General features: G+C 43.3%; 1 protein-coding gene across 7 annotated transcripts in view; it reads right to left on the reverse strand.

Moving 5' to 3' along the window:
- The window catches only part of NR1H3 (nuclear receptor subfamily 1 group H member 3), a 31,570-nt gene that overhangs the window by 2,925 nt on the left and 9,341 nt on the right, over positions 1–19,304 (reverse strand). For 4 of the 7 annotated variants that reach the window (XM_075711941.1, XM_075711936.1, XM_075711942.1 and 1 more), the window contains exons 2-7: positions 9,215–9,462; positions 6,153–6,419; positions 3,086–3,294; positions 2,661–2,840; positions 2,141–2,240; positions 420–533 (exon numbers count right to left, since the gene is read on the reverse strand). In XM_075711941.1, the coding sequence (XP_075568056.1) occupies positions 420–533; positions 2,141–2,240; positions 2,661–2,840; positions 3,086–3,294; positions 6,153–6,419; positions 9,215–9,332 (988 nt within the window). In that variant the 5' untranslated portion in view covers positions 9,333–9,462. Of the gene's footprint in view, positions 1–419; positions 534–2,140; positions 2,241–2,660; positions 2,841–3,085; positions 3,295–6,152; positions 6,420–9,214; positions 9,463–13,781; positions 13,895–19,304 lie in introns of all 7 variants that reach the window. The other 3 variants (XM_075711939.1, XM_075711937.1, XM_075711938.1) reach the window with 1 other exon arrangement.

The raw sequence follows: 19,304 nt of genomic DNA on the forward strand, positions 1-19,304 counted from the left end.
GTAAAGAGTAGAGGTGTCTTCTGTGCAAAGCCCTGTCCTGGCCCAGAGCCATACTGGGCTCACATCCAGAGCATCGCTACTTGACCACTAGGTGTCACTCACGCCGCGTGACCTGCGTCACACCAGAGACGTGCCAAGTACATTAAGGGGACAGTAAAATAGCAATTTCTAAATGAGGAAGATAAATATTGGCTGAGTTTTCTATATGCTTTTCCAGCAGTGGGGAATCTGATTTCCTCTGGAGGTAGCACCATAAAATTCAGAATATAATGAATACCATAAGTAGAAGTAGTAACACGCTCCCTTTGTCACTAGACCCTACGCACCCTCTATTACTCCTCGTCAGCTTGTGACCTTCCTTAACTCTCTTTGCCCTCTGACTCACTGCTGCAGCTCTCCAGATCTCACTGACTTTTTACCTGCAGAGAAAATGTTGATGGCGATTAAAAGTGCATATTCAGCATCGTTGAGCTGTAGTTCATTCATTCCTTTTGAGAACTCAAAGATGGGGTTAATGAACTCAAACTGCAGACCTGCAACAGAAGAGAACAAGGTGAGGCAACAATAATCATCTCATCTCTCTCTCATGGAATAGACTGCCAGAAACCCCCCCACAGTATACCAGGGAGTGGGGAGGACAGGCAGGCAGGGAAAAACGTTTAGATTGTGTTCCAAGCATGGCTGAAACCTCCCTTTACATCCCACCACTACTGGTGAGCACCAACAACAGTGGCTGAGGAGTCAGGCTCTAACTGTAAAATGATGCTACTTCCATGTTTTCTTAGAGCCTTAAATGTCCCATGGCATATTACTAGGCAACAGCTAAAGGAACATGACATCAACTATCAGGTAAGTCCGTCAAAAAGTCGGAAGCCCAGAAGTACAACATCTACACGTTCCACTCTCACACAATCACCTCCTTCAAACCCAGCAGCCCTCTTGCTTTCAAAGAAACTTTTAATCTGATGTTCCAGATTCATCTGAAGTCCACCCGAGCTGAAAATATATAGTTCCAAGAAGTCTGAACTATGCCATTTCCTTCAGCTCAAAGAGCTGGGAGAGCTGAGGCAGAGCCTGACATAGGCTTCCAATCACCTCCTTTGATAAATGCAGTAAGGCAGAAATGCATTGGTATTTATTGTCATAACAGAGAGGCCACTGTCAGATCAGGTCTCTTTCTGCTACGTGCTATACAATCATGCTGAAAACTTTAGATCTTTTCCCCCAAAACAGTATCTAAGTTTCTAATTTCCTGCAGTACAACTGCATCAGAGAAGGATGAAAAATAGGAAGAGAATCTTTCTGGCTGCCTGCTTTTTGCCTTCCTAATCATCTGAAGAAAAGCCTACCAGGAAAAGCATCAAAGACAAAAGTCGTACATAAAAGCCACCTCAAGCATAAATAGTTAAATAGCTACCCAAGGACTCAAAAAAAACCCCAACCAACCAAACAAAAAACCCCAAACCAAAAACCACCACACACATGAAGGGCAGCCAAAGTCTCATTTTTAGAAATGCTGAAGATACAAACTTCCTGTTACTTCATCTGAAATTACAGACACTCATTGCTCCTGGAAAAAACAGACTTCAGAAATCACATCACCACAGACCATCATACACTGAGCTGATGACATGTCTAAAGCACTCTGTGGGGATCTTCAGTGCACAGTATAGACTTCATATCAACTGAAAATGTAATCACACTAATGTCATCACTCAAAGCATGCATCTAGATTATCAAGTGATATACTAGAAAAGGAGAAAAGACTGGGTTTTGATTTGTTGTGATCTGATACGGCTCTAAGACCACATGTCCACGTCGGATCTCTACCAGCAAGGAAGTTCACACCAGCTGCTAGCCCTAGGTACACTTTTACAAGCAAGATTTTCATGCTGTAAAAGCCCAAGTTTTCCAAAGCAAGTTCACACCTAAAAAAAAAAAAGACACGAACTGAGCTAGTATCACATGTTAAAAGCAAACAAAAAGGTTTGTGGGGCTCTTGGTCTAATCCTGTTCTAAATCTCTCACCTGACTTCAGCTTTAAGGCCCCGCATACTATTTCCAGCAGCCCACATTTAAAAGGAAAAGATGAAAGAGCACAAGACACGGGGAAGGAAGAAACACCTGTCTAATGCACCACCTGCTTTGGCGAAGTCATCCCGATTATAGCTCAGGTCCTTAAGAAAGGTGATGCTCTCAATCTCTGGATTGTAGCGCCGAGATGTCTCCAACAACATCACCTGGAACCAGAAATAGATATACTTTATTTGAAAACAGGAAAGAATGTTACAACATCAGTAATTTGCTGAGTGTTAGAGCATCTCGGGGAGCTTGGGGAGGGAAACACCACACCCAAACAAAATCCCTCCAAGCAGTTTCTTTCAGAGTGCTTAAAAATTCCAAGGTAAATTCCGCTGCATCCTTTGCAGTGTCTGCTTCTGGGAAGGGGGAAATACCTGCTTACCACTACCAAGGCTCTTGCCTCATTCTCCTCCATGGCCCTTTGCCAGTATAGCCTGGCACTGCAGTAATGAATGGTCCAACAGCTGAGGTCCTTCAGCCTGCCATCCCAAAATAAGGGATGGAACCAGCTCTCCAGGTGAGTACGCCAAATTCTTTCATCTCTGCTACTATGTATTGTGGTGGAGCCAAACTCTCACCTCTATGGTAGATGTCTTCAATAAAGCGATCTGATCTTCCCTGGTGAGCTCCAGGAAGCCAGGTAGTTGCTTGGCAAAGTCCACAATCTCTTGCACAGAGATAATTGCAAGTTCTGTAAAGTGAGCAAAACGCTGCTGCCTTGCTTCACGGTTATTAGGGTCAGGAACCTGTGGCCACGGCTGTGGGAATGGGAAAAGACAGCATATATATGTGAAAGATGGGGCCAGGGCAGAAAGATGAGAAGATTAAACAAACAGAGAAAGAAAATGAGACACACTGGAACATCATCCTTTGCTATAATTTACAGAACTTTAGCCCACAGATGCAATGCCTAAAGTATCTCTGTTCTCCCAAATAATTTACCCACAACCCCAACTCCCCAAACTTCACTTTTTCTTATTTTGGGTACGAGTAGAATTTTTACCGTCACTTTGAGCCTGTCTGTGAAGGAGCGCTGGTTGCACTGCTGCTGAGCGGCCACAAGCTTTTTTATCATGCTCAACTGTTCAGGCGTCAGTTTGTGGGAAGGACTTGGCGGATTTGGAGGGTTTGGACGCACCACAACTGTCCGAGCCTGATCATCTTCCTGCTTCTTCAGTTTCTTCAGTCGGATCTGTTCTTCAGACAGAACATCTAAAGCAGGAATAGCCAGAGATCAGTCATGACATATGAGCACACTGGAAACCACACTAAACACAGGGTAACATGCTGTGGATGGAGAGGCAGAGATCACAGCTGCCTGTGTCTGGTATACCCGAGTGTACACAACACAGACAGCAGACAGTGATGCTTATCATTTGTTTCTCTCTCTTTTCCCCACTAAGTTTTTCCATTGCCTTTCTTTTAATCATACTATCATGCAAAGTATTCACAAAGGACAGAAGCTCCTTCATGATGCCCTACAGATAGATCTCAGAAAGACAACAGGAACTTTCCCCATTGAGCAATTCCTCAAAATGTCATGTTATAACAGATTCCAACAGGTGCTCTCTTCACATGCCATGGTGTGTCCACTGTATTTTATATTATCCTGCAGTTGTGTCTTTTTCTGATATTGCTAAATTAACAGCTTGTGTCACTTCACCTTACTCTTGAGAAGTCAGAGTCAGTACTGGATGGAGTTTGAGAGCGAAAGGACAATTTTCTACATAGCCCATCTGCAGCAGACTGTAGAGCAGTAACATACCCCAAGATAAATAATGAAAGAATAGCTTTGCATAAAATGTACTGAGGACCCCAAGTCCTTCAGGAGTAGAGCTAGAAGTCTTCGTCAGTCTTGAAGTCAAAGGATATGCCACTTAGATATAACATCGTAAGGAATAAAACAACTCAGAGGCATGTGTTCTGAAGAATCTTATTGGACCAACTGCTCAATAGCTAATTTAAATACAAAAACCTGTTAACAGCCTGTAACTAAGTTAACTGAAGAATTCACTGATTTGAATGTAGAGGAGGTTTGTTATTTCTTAAAGTCAAAGCTGCAAAGACTATCTGCAAGCTGCATCCAAAAAAAAAGGAAACTACAAGACATACCTGGATTCAAGGATTACCTTCAAGAGAATCATCCTGTGAGTTAGTGACAAACAAATAAAAAGCAGGAAAAAGGGACTGATTGGAAAAAAAAGTATCTTCAGGAGCAAAGATTAAAAAATAAAGCTTGACCTTGCAAACAAGATTTAAAAAGTGCTGAAAGATTCTTTGGCCTTTTTTCATGTACAGGTAACAAGGAAACATGGCTGCTACACAGGAAGGCAGGCCCCAAAACTGAACAAGTATATACTTGTACTTCCCAAAAGAATCGTGTTAAACATGAAGACAAGAAATTAAGAACTACTGTGAGAGAACATTCCAAAATGGACAGTCCATGGGTCTGGAGGGAAAGACAAAGAACAGAGCACATTCAAGCTGAGAGTAACCTTTATCCCTGACTTCCAACAGGGAGGATGCGTGCATAGGTACACACAGGCACAAAAATTACAATTCTAACAGCAAAGACATTCAATACAAGTAACAAATTAAGGGGGATCTGTAAGATTAGAGAACGCTAGTCACAGTGTTAGTTTAAGAAGTAATTGATCCAACCTATTTAGACACCCTCATCTTGGGACTCAGATGCACAAAGAATTTGTAGCCAAGTAACAAGTTACCAGATATTACTGAATCTTGAAAACTGCCTATGTGCAAGCTCCTACACCATGCTAAATTCAAAGCAATCTAAGTTACTTGGTTTTCCATGAAGGAACTATTTAACCTCATGGTTCACACTGGCTTAAGAACAATAAACTGGCCGTGAATAACTTCAGTCCGGGAATTAGAAGAATGTTTCCAACAGCTTGTAGAGGGAAGTTCTGGAATGACCTTCCAAGTGAAACAGCTGGAGGAAAAAGCCTTCAGTTTCTGTCAAGATTAACAAGGTGAATTTGCAGTGGGGATTACAGTGTCGACAAGAATTGCCAAAGACTTGATAATAACAACCCAAAGATTCCTTTTGGCCTAATTTTCCTGAGCTGTCTTCAATATAAGACAATGAGTAAATACAGAAACACTTTGAGGCTCTCTAGTATCTACCTGCAACAAAAGAGCAGCAAGGTGGACAGGTAGCCTTGCTACATAGCTTTTGAAATACATCTGTTTTGTAGCTCTCAGGAGCAGGGGGAAATGGGGCAAAGACAGCATACATAGTGCTGATACAAACCAGTGTGACAAAGATACTGATTACATATGCTAGGTGTGCTGTGTTTCATGTTGAAAAAGCTGAACAGCATGCTTCCTTGGTGCAGCTCAGTGGGACTTACTTTTTGCAGAAGTATTTTTATAAGATGTTTCCAAAATACCCTCTGTTTCTCACTGTTCTGGGTGCTGGATGTCAGAAAAGGAGACTTCACACAGATTTATCATTAGCCAAACATCCATTCAGTCAGTCTTGGCCAGCAAAGAGATTCAGAAACAGCAGCCTTATGGCTCATGTGAGAAAAATTGTAGAGTTCACTAAAGGGAGCAACAAGATCGGGTGTGCACAAACACAGCTGCAATACTGTGGTGCTGCCCTTGACCTCTGTCACAAGCTCGCAGTACAAGGCAAAGGAAAGTGGCTGTTGTTCAAGGAGCACAGTGACCAACCTTGCAGTTCTGATCACAAGACAGACAGAAGCCCAAGTTTACCAATACAGTTGACAGCATACTGAAGAACATGTAAGTCTTAGTTACGAGTCTTTCCTCTGATGTCATATTCCACGAGTTCTTACTCGAGGAATACAGGAAGGCTGGGGCTCAGCACACTGGTGGTGTTCCACTAACAGCCTCACCTCTCCACATAACCCCTGCTAAGCTCTCAGTGACTTCCCACACACATTCCAACGTGCGGCTCACATGTGACCCCCAAACACTCACACTGCCCCCCTTCCTTACAACCCATCAGCCCCCAGACCGGCCCCACACACCTCCTGTCCCAGCACCACAGTGCTCCTGCCAGCACTATTTCCTGCACTTACACTGCTCCCGCATGCCCGCCTCCTGGCACTTGCGCAGCCGGCACTCCTGACACTTGCGACGCATGTACATGTCCATCTCACACTTGCCGCCGTTCTTGCAGACGTACTGTGCACCCTTGATGACGCTGCGGCGAAAGAAGCCCTTGCAGCCTTCACAGCTCAGCACGTTGTAGTGGAAGCCAGAGGCCTTGTCCCCACACACGCTGCACACTTCATTTCCCAGCATCTTAGGGGCTGGGCCCTTCTTCCGCTTCAGGGGGGGATTTTCTACCGAAACAAATAGTACCGAGGAAAAGGAAAAAAGAGAAGAAAACCCACACACATGAGGGAGGCATGGTGTTTGCAGCTGACTGCCCCACTCCTTACAATAACCGATAGCCTCACTCAAACCCACTATCTCCCAAACACACAGATGAAAAAATCAAGTCTCCCATTTCACAGACTCCCCTTCTGGGCAAGCACATCTTCTGCAACAAACCAACTATTGAGGTAATCCAAACAGTTTCACCTCAACTATATAAGAAGATATAGCTTCATGCTTGTTATCCTCCAAAATAGGGTGGAAGAGCTAAAACACGCTCATGCCAGATGTTCTTCTGCACTTTCCATCAGCAGGAATGACAGTTAAGTTACCAATGTGAGAAAGAGCTGCAAAAAAGTTGAGCTGAAATCCAAGAAGTAATTTTCTTCAGAATTCACCTTCAGTTCTCTTACTTCTATTCTCTGCCATACTCACACACAAGGATAAGCAAAAATGGTTCAGCCGACAAATAGTGACAGAAAACCAGTGCTGAAACTGTGAACCTACAAAAAGCAGACTGGGTTGGCAATCCCTGTAACTGGAACACTTGGGGAAACTGTCAAGACAGCAACTTCGTGGAGTTAGGGGCAATAAGCAGGCAAGCAGCACACTGCACAAGCACTGTGAACCTTTGGAACCCTGAAGCCATCATTTCTTCTTCAAGAAGAGTGCTCCCCACTCCTAAAATTGAAGGACTCTCATACCAACAATTCATTTACTAAACCTTGTTATTCCATCTGAAACACAGGGCCTTCACTACTCCCTCACATTTCAGATAGTCTTGTGCAGCAGCTCCCAGTTCTTCCTATGTCATTCTGAGAGATCTTAATCTTGTCACTGGCTGTGTGTTCTGAAAACATCTTTGGTCTACTCCAACACATCCCACCTTAAGCATTCCAGACAAATGCTTGCTGATGTTATTTGTGTATGCCCTCCCTATTACCCATCTCCCTTTTCATTCCGTTTAATTCTAGCCACGTTGACATCTGACATGTCCTTCTGCACAGCTCATAGTGCAAGTATCTTTCTGTATATCAGATATTATAGATTATTCTATGGCAGCTGTTCATAAAGATTACAAACAGCATGTTGTTAAGTCTCCAGATTATGTTTAGATATGCCTGGAAAGCCTTCACATTGGAGTTAATTCATAGGAATTGGTTTGCAACACAAGGCTGCTGCACTTCCTGCTCAGCATCAGGGTTACAATGGCATGTCTCATTTTCGTACGTATGGTTCTAATACTTTACTAATAATACTAATCTTTACTCTCAGTTACACTTCCTATTCTGCTCAAGTTCCTGAAATGGTAAACAGTTTTAGGTCAGTCTCAGAAATTATTATTAGTGTTCTTCACTACATATTGTTTTTCACAGTCTTAAGTTTCTTGGTGTTGATCTGCAGTCCCATTGACTTTACAGAGGTCTGGAAGTCACTCATTTTGGCCTGCACTTCTCATTGCAGACTGGACAGCAGGAAAATGTCATCAGAAAGGTTAAGCCTCTGGCATTCCCCTCTCTTGTTCTACTATATTTCTCTTCACAATATCTATTACAAAGAGGAAATTATGCAATACCTACAGTTATTTCAAATTACTTAGTCTGCCATTGCAAATATATATTAACTGGTATAATAACTTTGCAGAAGCCTCAAATGATGTTCATATGTTTCTAAGGGAGAGCAGAGTAATCCAATGGCTTCTTTAAGACATTACATAAATGGCTGATTACCATTCTTATGACTGTTATATTGAGACAGATAGGCTTATTCTTTGATCAATGCAAATCATTTTCCATCTCTGAACACTAACCATTTTAGTTCTATAACTTATTATTGTCATTTTCTGTAGTCAAAGATGACACAGAAATAATTTGAGATGTATCAAGCATGAATGCCATCTCTGCACCTGTAGCTCTCATTAGGGTCCTCCTTTGGGAGATGCCCTATTTAAATTTTTTTTTCCACATTTTGTGGCTTTTTTCTTGCATTTTTGTAATGTATTTATCAATTGTTTTCTTTTCCTGTCCTCAAATTGGTTTTAAGGCCTTTTATTGGATAATATCTCTTCACCTTTCAACTACTGTCTTTGTTTCTACTCTACCAATGAGTCCTCATTCAATGTTCAGATCACCTCTTCTTTTTACATCAGGGATTGCCCATTGCCTCACTGTTCAAATACATTTATTTGTCATATTTTCATTAAGTTGCTGATACTATGCCGGACACCTCACCTGTGCTTTCCTTTTTTTCCTGTTACCCATCCAGAGATGTTATACTATGTCTTCTTACAAGTTTGAAAGTGTAGTATTGTGTGTGTCAGCTGTAATTGTAACTGCAAAATCTCAATTCTATTTCCTGATACTCTTTTACCTCAGTTAGCCTCAGAAATGTGTAGAGGAAACTTCTGTCTTTCCATTATATGAATCTGCAAGAACCTATTATTTCTTTGCATCACTAATCCTTGTTGATTGTCACCTGTAGTAAAGCTTTATTGTTCAGCAGCTCTTGATAAGGCTAACCAATACAAATTCATTTTACTACCATGGACCTAGTCTCTAGAAGGTCAAATAAGCAAAATATTCAACACATTTATCACCTGGATAAACCCAGTCATCTTCAAATACAAATAACTGATTCTATTCTTAGACATTCTGAGTGCCTCAAGCACACCCTAAAATTTTACCTCAGTATCAATCCTGCTTGCAGCTGAAAGAATAGATAGCCTTTAGCTTGAATGGATTTAGTAAGGATTTTTCCATACCTGCATGCTCAGGGGGGTTCTCTGAGCCAGGGAAGAGCGAAAGCCCTTCCTCCTCCATCTCAAATACACTTGCCACCCTCTTCCCATGATCCTGTGTGCTGAGTTGAGTGGGACCCATGGAGGCCACACAGGAAGGGCTCACTATAATCTCATCGCTGCAGCATTGCTACTGCTGAGCAAGGGGGCACAGGCGTCTTTCTTCAAGGTCTTTAGTTTCTCTCTGCTACTGAAAGTCAGAAAGGAAGTACCTGTGGAAAAAAACACACCGCAGATGCAAGAGAGGCAAGAGTTCAACTACTGAGGCTATTGACTCCCAAAATCTATTACAAGCTGCATCACAAGCAAGTTTCAAGATTTTGTTTCCTTATTTATTAAAAGAGACAATTAACTTTATTTTATCAGTGTTTACGCTCTTGAAACACGGTATTTTAACAAACTGTGGTAAAAGGTACAAGCTTAGCACACCCAGACACAGAACATCTTTTTATTGCCAAAATAATTATCAAAGCACGACAAGTCTTCATTACTGCTAACACCACCAGGGGACTTCAGCCCTGACCTCTCCAAGTGTGTAAGAGGGAAATTCCAGACTTTACAACCAGTGGCCTTTGTTAAAGCTTCCAGTAACAAATAGCTCATTGCTTCCAGCTGCCCTGGATTTTGTGGCACGTACTGCAGAGCACACAGAAAATTGTAAAAGACAGTTTTGGTACAATTATTTAGCAAAGACTACAAAACACTGAATTTCCCTATTAATAGCAGTAGCCAAAGGCTGTACCAAAGATCAATGATGCATCAAAGATGAGGATGACAAACCCTCCCCTCACATACAGCAAGAAAGCCAGCAACATACCTACAGGAAATGACCATTACACCACCCTCAGGAAATAGAGTCACCACCAAACTTCTGAGGATACCCTTTTCTGGAACCTGGAAACCATACTGAAAAGCATCTTTATTATACAGCACTAAACTCCACTACAGAACCTGAACCTAGGAAGCAAATCGAATCACTTTTTGCAAAAAGCCCCACCTGCACAGAAAAAGGCCTTACTGGTTTGACTGCGCAGACCTAGGGAAACTGATGCAAACTGCTAGTGTAAACACCCGTAATCTGATTGAACATACATTTCATCAGTTGATCTTCACTCAGTGATTTACCAATGCAAGCTAAAGGGATTAACTGATTTAAAAAGCAAACTACATTAAAGGCCTGTACCAGTTTAACTTGAGTGACCGAGTTCAGGACTGGAAGACTGCCATTCTCTGAAAGACAGAAGGTGTCAGAAAGCTGTGTGGCAGCCCAGATACAAAAGCATCAGGTAAGCAGGGGCATGCCTCACATACTGCAGTGCTGACTGGGAAGAGGTAGAGTACCACAGTCCCAAGTCCCTTCTTCCCTCCTGGGTATTTGGACCAGACCATGCAACTTTTTTAGAATGCCAAAGGCAAAGACGATAGCAATACTTCCACAAACCACCCTGCTCCCTGTACTCTGAAACAGTCATCAAGTATAAAAGCAGTCATACTGTCAAGCCTGCTGAGCTGCTGCCATCTCCCATCACACTGTGGCAGTGCAGGTGTTAAAAACCACAGGGCATATTAATTCACATAACCTTTGTAAATACACCCTCAGACTGCATAAGGAATTCAGAGCTCCCTCCCCTTTGGTGCATGCAGCCACTGAATCACTGGAGAAACCAACTATCTAGGATGAAAGCAGTGACTGCAAATATGAAACTCAAAGCCATAGAAAGGAAGAAGTCCTGCTGTGTGAGACTACAACCTAACTGATGTGATTTCCAACCAATTCAAAGAGACTCACAGTCCTCAAAGGAACAATGTGGATATCACAATCAACTTTTCTAAAAAAAAAAAAAGGTCTCCACAATAAATCCTGCAGCAACTCCAAACCTTGTGGAAAGGCACAGAGCATCAGATAGAGGTAGGAACTTCACTGAAACAAACCCAAACCCAATTTGTAGTCCTAGTCCCATGTAGGCTCCTCACCGAAGCCGCTATCAGGTGTCTCTGCACATGTTTGGGCATAGAACAAGACAGCTAAGTGTACTGCCTTGGTGCATCTCCACATTCCTTTAAACCATGCAAAAGACTCACTCAAACATTAATTATTGTGCAGAATTAATCACCAGCAGCAGTACTGCGCTAATTTTTCAAATGAAGAGTTTGATCCCCCAGCTGAGGGACTGAGTGACAGTGCTCAGGCCCCACTGCCTTCAGTTCAGTGACCCAGTCTTGCTGCATCCTGGCCACAACTGCAATGTATTCTGGAAAGCAAAAGAGGAGGGTACAGCCTGATGGGATTTCAAAACTTTGTCATCCGCACAACCATGACTGACATCGCAAGAGCAAAACCTGCTGTCAGCAGGACACCTGGAGCCCAAAGGGGAGTTTCTAAGAGACTGCAGACCTCCTGGCAACATCCGAGAAGTTGCAGCTACCAACAGGGAGGGGAGTATAAATGCATGTGCACACCCAGGGCACAGCAAGGGGTAAAGCCTATCAGCCACCATCTTCATGCTGTAAAACCAATTCAGACGCCCCTACTTCGTGCACCAGCCTCTGGGCCACATAGGAGAGGCCTCTTGTCTTCTCTGCTCCTAAGACACAGCATTTTTTAGTTTTGTAGATGCAGTAACAGTTGCAGGCTGTGGAAAACTAACCTAACTACAGACAGCAGCACTCTGGTGCTAGGTAAAGAAACCTAAACTAGCATTTTCTCCACAGGCACACACGTGAGAGGCTGTATGACTAGGCCAGGGAGTTAGTTTTCACAGAAATACATGATGATTGTTTTCAAATGACTAAAAATCTTGTTGAGTTTTTTACTAATAATCATGTTCTCAGAGGTTGACATCTTCCAATTTGCACCACCACTTCAACTAAAAACATAGAAGGGTGATGCAAGCCATAACTGCAGGAGGGAACACTGTCTTCTTGACATAATCTGCTGTGCTGCCTCCCACTGTCTGTCTCAACTCTGTCAGTTTTAGAAACCAGGACTGGCCAAGTGACAAAAGATGAAGCAATCACTTCTCTCTAACACAGCGTCTAGAACAGAGGAACTTGATGAGCAGACATACTCCAGTGAGGAAGGACATACAGATGAAAGGCTAAGGGAAACAATTTTCTGCCAGCCCTTGCCACCCATGTCTCAAGTAAGACACTAAACACTTCTGAAATGTTTCACCACCAGCTACACCCTACTCCATTTCTTCCCTCTCCCTTTCTTTTCTGAGACAACAGAACAACTCAGATACCGATGGTCTCAAGATCAGTGCTCTTGCAACAGAAAGTACCGTTAACAGAGACTAGAGGTGGCCACCCTGGCTCTTGCACCTCATGCTAAGTGCCAGAAACTTTCATCGCTTCCTCCAGCAAGAGTCTCGTCTCATCTCATCTCATTCCCTCAGCTGAGTCCTCTTCCAAGCCCAGCTGAAGCACTTATGCACTCTTCTGGAAATCTTTGACCTGACCTGTCATCAACAGACACAGCGCTACAAAATATGCCTAATTTCTGTCCCACATTCATTGAGGACAAGTAAAGGCGATAGCACTGGGTAGCACAGCACATAAAGAAATTAAATGAGCCAGATGCGGTTACTGCAACACTTCTGCTAAACAGGTCTGTCCTTTCCCTGGTATTCCTTGTTTGGTGCTTTCTGTGAGAAGTTTAAGGATCAGGAACCAGACCAGATGCAAGCACATCTCTGAAGAAACGGTACTGTGGAGTGCAGGAATAATCAGAGGAATAGCATAACAAGCCCTTTACCTCCAAATACTGGATGCTTAGAAGAAACAGTAGCTTTTTAGGAAGTTTGCACAAGTTTCTGGGATCTTTCTAAACAGGATTTACTGGTCAGAGTTCTGGTCCTGTAAATTACAAAATCCTACAGCCTTCTGCCAAGGGAAAATATATGGTTATGTTTCAGTTCTGTAATGAATCACAAGCATGCACTCTGCAGCACGTCAGCATCAGCAGAAGAGACCTTAAATTTGTATACATATGTTAACATGACTGTGCTCACATGTCACACGGCTGTGTGTCTACAGGACTGTGCCTTCGTGCAGAGGCCTAACAGGCTGTTGGTGAACAAATGCATCTGATAGGACGGGCTATCTTTCAGAGGTACGTAAAGCAGTGATATAATTTGGCATTTTGGCTTCTAAATGTGTTCTGACATGCCATACAAGTGCCAGCACCCAATCTGAATCTACATCTGAAAGCTGGGCTCACAACACTGCATAAAGGTCTCTGCTGAAATCTAAATGCACAACTCACACAGTGGTGATGCTACCTCGGGTATCAAAAGCTGGCTGCAGATCTAAATGCCCAAGAAAAAAAAAAAAAAAAAAAAACTGTTCGACTGAGATTTCACAGGACCCTAACAGCACCAGCAGAGAACTAAGCCCCTTAGGAGACACCACTGTTCCAATCCTTTCATAAGGAGTAACCGGTATTTTGTGACCTAGTGCTCTTCCTATATCATCTCTTGTGTATCAGCCAGAGTATTTTCACAAACCTTCCCAAGGAACTTGATACTACCTTGTAGCTGTCTCAGAGGAAAAAAAGGTTATTCCCAGCTCACGTTGGCTCATTCGTCTTCCTTCCCTCTGCATCATCGCATTTCTCAAGAAATGCTGGAGCAGCTTGTAGGTCTGTAAACGGGGCAAAAGTACACATATAACAGGTTTCAATTAGGAAAAAGTTGAAAGAGACACTTGTATCTTTCAGGGCAGAAGAAGAATCCTATGCAAATTTGTCACTCTGAAAATGAAGTAATATTACACATGAAAACTGTTAAAACTCATCAGGAAAAATAATCAACTTCAGATTGCCAATGGGAGGGACAAACCATGAAAATGCAAGGTGTGCAAAGCAGTGCAACAGTATAGCATAAAGAATGATTTTGAATAGTATGTTTACAAAGAGTGGAAATAGCAGTTCTGTAACTCTCAGGGAACAGAGACTAGCTCTGTGCCCCCACCATAAATCCCTCTCTACAGAGAACTGCAAGGACACGGTTTGAAATTGCATTATCCATTTTGATCTCTAAGAAGCAAAAAGACAGCCACAAACTGAAAGGAGTTTGCAAGCCACCATCAGTCCCAAGCTGATAAAAAAAAAAAAAGCTACAGCCTCCTGATTGCTTTCATTTGCTGTTGAGCTAAGCTTCAGCTGACCATGAGAAGCTGCCCAAGTGTGCAGCACTGGCTTGTGAGCCTTGCAAGTTGTTGCCACCTCTGCCAACTATGCAAAAGAGTCCTACCAGTCACTCCTGGCTGCACAGCCTGCTCCTCAGGGATAGGCAGCTGATTCTCATCTCTTGCCCCCAAGTTAAGGGTCTTATTCCCACCTGTTGTGTCCAGAGAAGGGCAATGAAGCTGGTGAAGGGTCTAGAGAGCAAGTCTTATAAGGCACGGCTGAGGGAATTGGGATTGTTTAGCCTGGAGAAGAGGAGGCTGAGGGGAGACCTTATTGCTCTCTACAACTACCTGAAAGGAGGTTGTAGCGAGGTGGGTGTTGGTCTCTTCTCCCAGGTAGTTAGCGATAGGACAAGAGGAAATGGGCTCAAGCTGCGTCAGGGGAGGTTTAGATTGGATATTAGGAAAAATTTCTTCACTGAAAGGGTTATCAAGCATTGGAACAGGCTGCCCAGGGAAGGGGTTGAGTCACCATCCCTGGAAGTGTTCAAAAAATGGGTAGATGTGGCACTCTGGGACATGGTTTAGTGGGCATGGTGGTGTTAGGTTGATGGTTGGACTGATCATCTTAGAGATCCCTTCCAACCTTAATGATTCCTAGTTTTTACTTTCATTAAAAAATAATCCAGCCACCAAGCCAGAAAACATGAAATTATTATTCTACTCTTAATTGGTTTAGTGGTGGACTTGGTAGTGTTAGGTTAATGATTGGACTGGATGATCTTAAAGGTCTTTTCCAACCTAAACGATTCTATGATTCTATGATTCTCTGCCTCTCTAGCTCTGAGTTTTAGAGCTTCCCCCCCCCGCCTTTTACTTTGGCTTTTACTTCTGCTGCTGACCAACTCCTTTATTATCCATGACTTGCTAACTGCTGGCGTGGCCTTTGCCCATGCATTTGTCTCTTCCTTTGAGCTAGTGCATCCCTGAGCTTGATCGGGTTCTCACTGCAGCACCCAGCTCTCATTGTGAAGACTTCCTTTGGCTTTAGTTTGGTCTCAACACACAGCATGCCGTCTCCTCCCAGACCAGGTATGGGATGCCACGGCAGAGTTCAGAGAACAACAGCAGAAGTGACAAACAACTGAAGTGATTAAAATAAACAAACGTATGTCACTTGGTTGAAAGAGTACTGGGAAGAGAAGCAGGAAGGTGCAACAATGGTGTACAGCAGGATGAAAGACATTATTCTGAAAGATGGTATGCCTAAAATGAACAGAAGGAAACCGAGGAAGGAGAAGTCAGGCTACTACAGGAAAACACCCTAAAGGTGAGTTCTGGGAGACTGGAGGGCAGTCTCCATAGTTTTCCTTCCAAAATTAGACCTTGTATTACAACCAAAATGCAAAGAGGTCTACAGACATTTCTGTATCTGAACCTAATACAACATAGATGCTCCTGACCCACAGAATATGCTATTATAAACAAACAAAGGCAGCAACAGGAGTTCCAAGCCAGTTCCACCCTACCTCAGGTAAGAAGGAATATAGGACTGAAACAAAAAAGAAGCCTCTCTCCATTGAACAAATTGGTTAGCAAAGTGAATTAGGATCATAAGGCACAACTGTACTACCACCAGAATACAATAATTCAGAGCAGGATCAGCCCAAAGTACCTTTGCTTTGCTTCACATAAAAAAAACAACCAACCAGACTCACTCCTTGTCTATGATCTTCAGAGCACAGGATTTATGCCTTTCCTACACAGCCTGTGGATCCCTCTGTTTTGGGAACAGGGCTTCCCAAATTGTACATCAGACGAAGACAGAATGCACTGACTCCAGTCCTACGCAAGAACCTACAAGCTCTGCAAAGGAACTCCTCACCCCAACAGCAATTGTTTTGCAAAAAGTCAGCTCTCCTGTTCACATGCCTCATGCATCAAAAGATGCTCCCTGCCCTCTCACCTGCCTCTCATTATTCCTTGCCTGTCAAAGGCTGAGGTTTTGGGTTTGCCCTTGTCTTCACCTCTTGGTTGCTGCCTGATCAAAGAGTGCCATGTCAACACAAGGAGCAAGAGGAAAAAGGAGTATACGTGTGACTGCTTTCAGGGTGGGCAAGATCCTGAAATGGGCTATGCCTTTCTGTTTCCTCCTTCCCTCTCTCCCGACTGCCAGATGCCCTTGGTCCTGCAACTGAAAGAGGGAGAAAGGAGATGAGGTTACTGGAGTTCATTCACACTGTGCACAGGGCTGCTCCCGCCTCTCTTCCTGTTTGCATGGAAGTACCAGTCCCTCTGACAAAGGGAAAGAGAAAGAGGCAGAGAGGGGGAAAGAGAGGAGGTGATGGCAAGAGACGATAGACTCTTCCCTAGTTAACGAACTGGAAATGAATAACAAGTGATATCAGGAGTGATGTGGCCACCTTGCTCCCATGAAATTCCTTTAAAGGCCATTGACACAAGTTCCCTCGTACTCTGGAAAACGGTACAAGCCAGGTCTGGCTTGTAGAAACTGTCAAGTTTCAGTCCCTACCGTCACTTCAGCTTTCAAGCTTCTGGCTAATCTAGAGTACAACCACCTCAGGAACCGCAAAAACTACGGCATGCACTGGGTTATAGCAAGGAAGATGCTACAGTAGCAGCATCCCCCCACCTTCCCTTCCCCTCCAAGCCGTCTTGTAAAATGACAAATCATCCTTTCTCAGCTCTGTCTGGCCAGACGGGCAGCGAAGCCAGCGTCCTGACATGGGGAGCAGACAGAGCAAAGCCACTTTGGAGCGACAACAACTTCAGCAGCGCAGGGAAGAATGCAAGCAGAACCTGCCGTTTGTAGCTGAACTGCAATAATCCCCCGTGTCTGACTGAAAATCCACCTCATCAACAGCTCAACACTGCTATCAGCTCCGACCTTCAGATGGCAGGAAACACAACTGAGGCTTTGACAGGGGCTTCCAACAGGAAAAATCCCATCTGTGCTCCTCCCAGGAGGATGAAACACACAAAGCAGAGCAGCTGCCCCCTCTTGTTAGCAGAGGAGCAAAGGGCAGCTCTCTGACATCCCTTGGGAAGAAAGGGAAGGGAGGGGATTCAACCTGGAGCCTTGTATGCAGAATATGTTTGTCAGCATCAGCTATAATAGCAAACTCTCCCTATGGAAACTCACTTTAAAATGGCAACAGCATTCTTTTGCCAGTACCACTCACAATTTCCCCAAGCAAATTAAGCTGTCCTACCAGTAAGTCTTTTTTTCCCTTGCACATCTAAATGTATCTATGCAAAGGTGGTTTTGGTTTGCATATTTGTTTTTCTTCCTAGCACTAATAGTGTAATTCTTTCACACTTCTAACCACACCACCATACACACACACAAAAAAACCCAGAGTAAAATCAAACATGAAGAGTGTTCAAGCAACCTAGAAAACTTCATACTACAAAATAACCTGCTAACTAGCAAGACCCTGCTTTGGAAAATTAAAGTGGAAATGTTAGCAGCTCATCATTCCTGCTGCTGACTGTCTCTTACACATCTTATGTGCAGTGACAGCTCATCATGTCCTACTTGAAAATGAGATCTGACCCCACCACCTTAGTTTCCTTATAAATGCCACTGCATGGCACCATGTAAAACATGCCTACAGACTCTGTTTCTTTCTGGATTCCTTCTCTAGCTTTACTCAGCCATCAATACCTTGTTCTACATAATTACACATAGCTATCCAAAACATAACAGACAGCCATTCTTTGAAGCAACAGTTTTAAGACCCAGAGCTAGAGTTACTTAGTCTTCTCGGAGAACAGGGTTTAAAAGAGACAGGAAATACATGGTGTCATCCAGATCAGAGGTAATGGCAATAACCAGCTAGGTTCAAAAAGCTGGCGGTTTTTTGTTTGTTTGTTTTTAAAATGGGGCTTGCATGGAAGTGAAAAAAAAAAAAAAAAAGAAAAAAAGTTAGAGAAGCCTCTCTCTTCAATCATTGCAGACATCCACAGGGGTGCCACATTACATAATAAAAGAAAACTCTACCTTGGAGCCTACATTCCTCCTTTATGACCCTCAGTCCCACAGATGTTACAGCCCTGCTTCAGGGAACACAAGTCTGACTCATGGTGGATTTAAGATGTTATCCCAATGCCATCTCCAAACTGAAGTGAAAGATTGGAACTAAAAAAAAAAGGGGGGGGGGGGGGAAGAATGAATACCCAAAATAACATCCTGATAGCAGAGGTGCCAGGTAAAAGGGTTAAACCTAGTCTGTAAGCAGTAAGAGAACCAACTAGATTACGCCTAGAAAAGAGCACTGCAGGCCTTTTTTCTGCAAGTAGAAAATGATAATGATAAATAATCACACAACATGCCATCTACCTGATTGTTTCCTTAAGAATAAATTTCATCTCCACTAAACTATGCTGTAAGGGAATAACATTTCATGACCCATGCCTATTCTAGCCAAGTATCTTTACCAGCTAGCATCATGAAAGCATCATCTGCTCAGCTCCCCAGATTGTCTCGGCCCATCTCTTCAACATCAATATCCCAAACTGCCCCCCATTGATCCCTCTGAGCAGGAACATGACCCAATCCACTGTCAGCACTGAACTACTACTAAAACAGATAAAAGCAGCAAGAAGCAGCTGCAATATTTTACCAGGAAGACAAGACGACAAAGGACATGTAAAGCTGTAGGAGGTATCACAGCAAAGCCAGAAAGAGAACTTAGAAGAGCTCAACTCCTAGCCCTTGTCCAGACCACCTTCCCTCTCAAACTGGTCTTTGCCATCCTCTAGCAGCTATGAAATAAAAGAAGATGAAGAATAGAGGCAAAAGAGGCAAGAACAGAATAAAGGGGAGGGCTGTTTACAGTACAATTGTTTGTTCATTTTTCCGATTTCCTCCTTTCCTCCCACCTCAAGAGTACTTTCATCA

Source organism: Pelecanus crispus, chromosome 6, assembly GCF_030463565.1.
Source record: "Pelecanus crispus isolate bPelCri1 chromosome 6, bPelCri1.pri, whole genome shotgun sequence".
Lineage (NCBI taxonomy): Eukaryota > Metazoa > Chordata > Aves > Pelecaniformes > Pelecanidae > Pelecanus > Pelecanus crispus.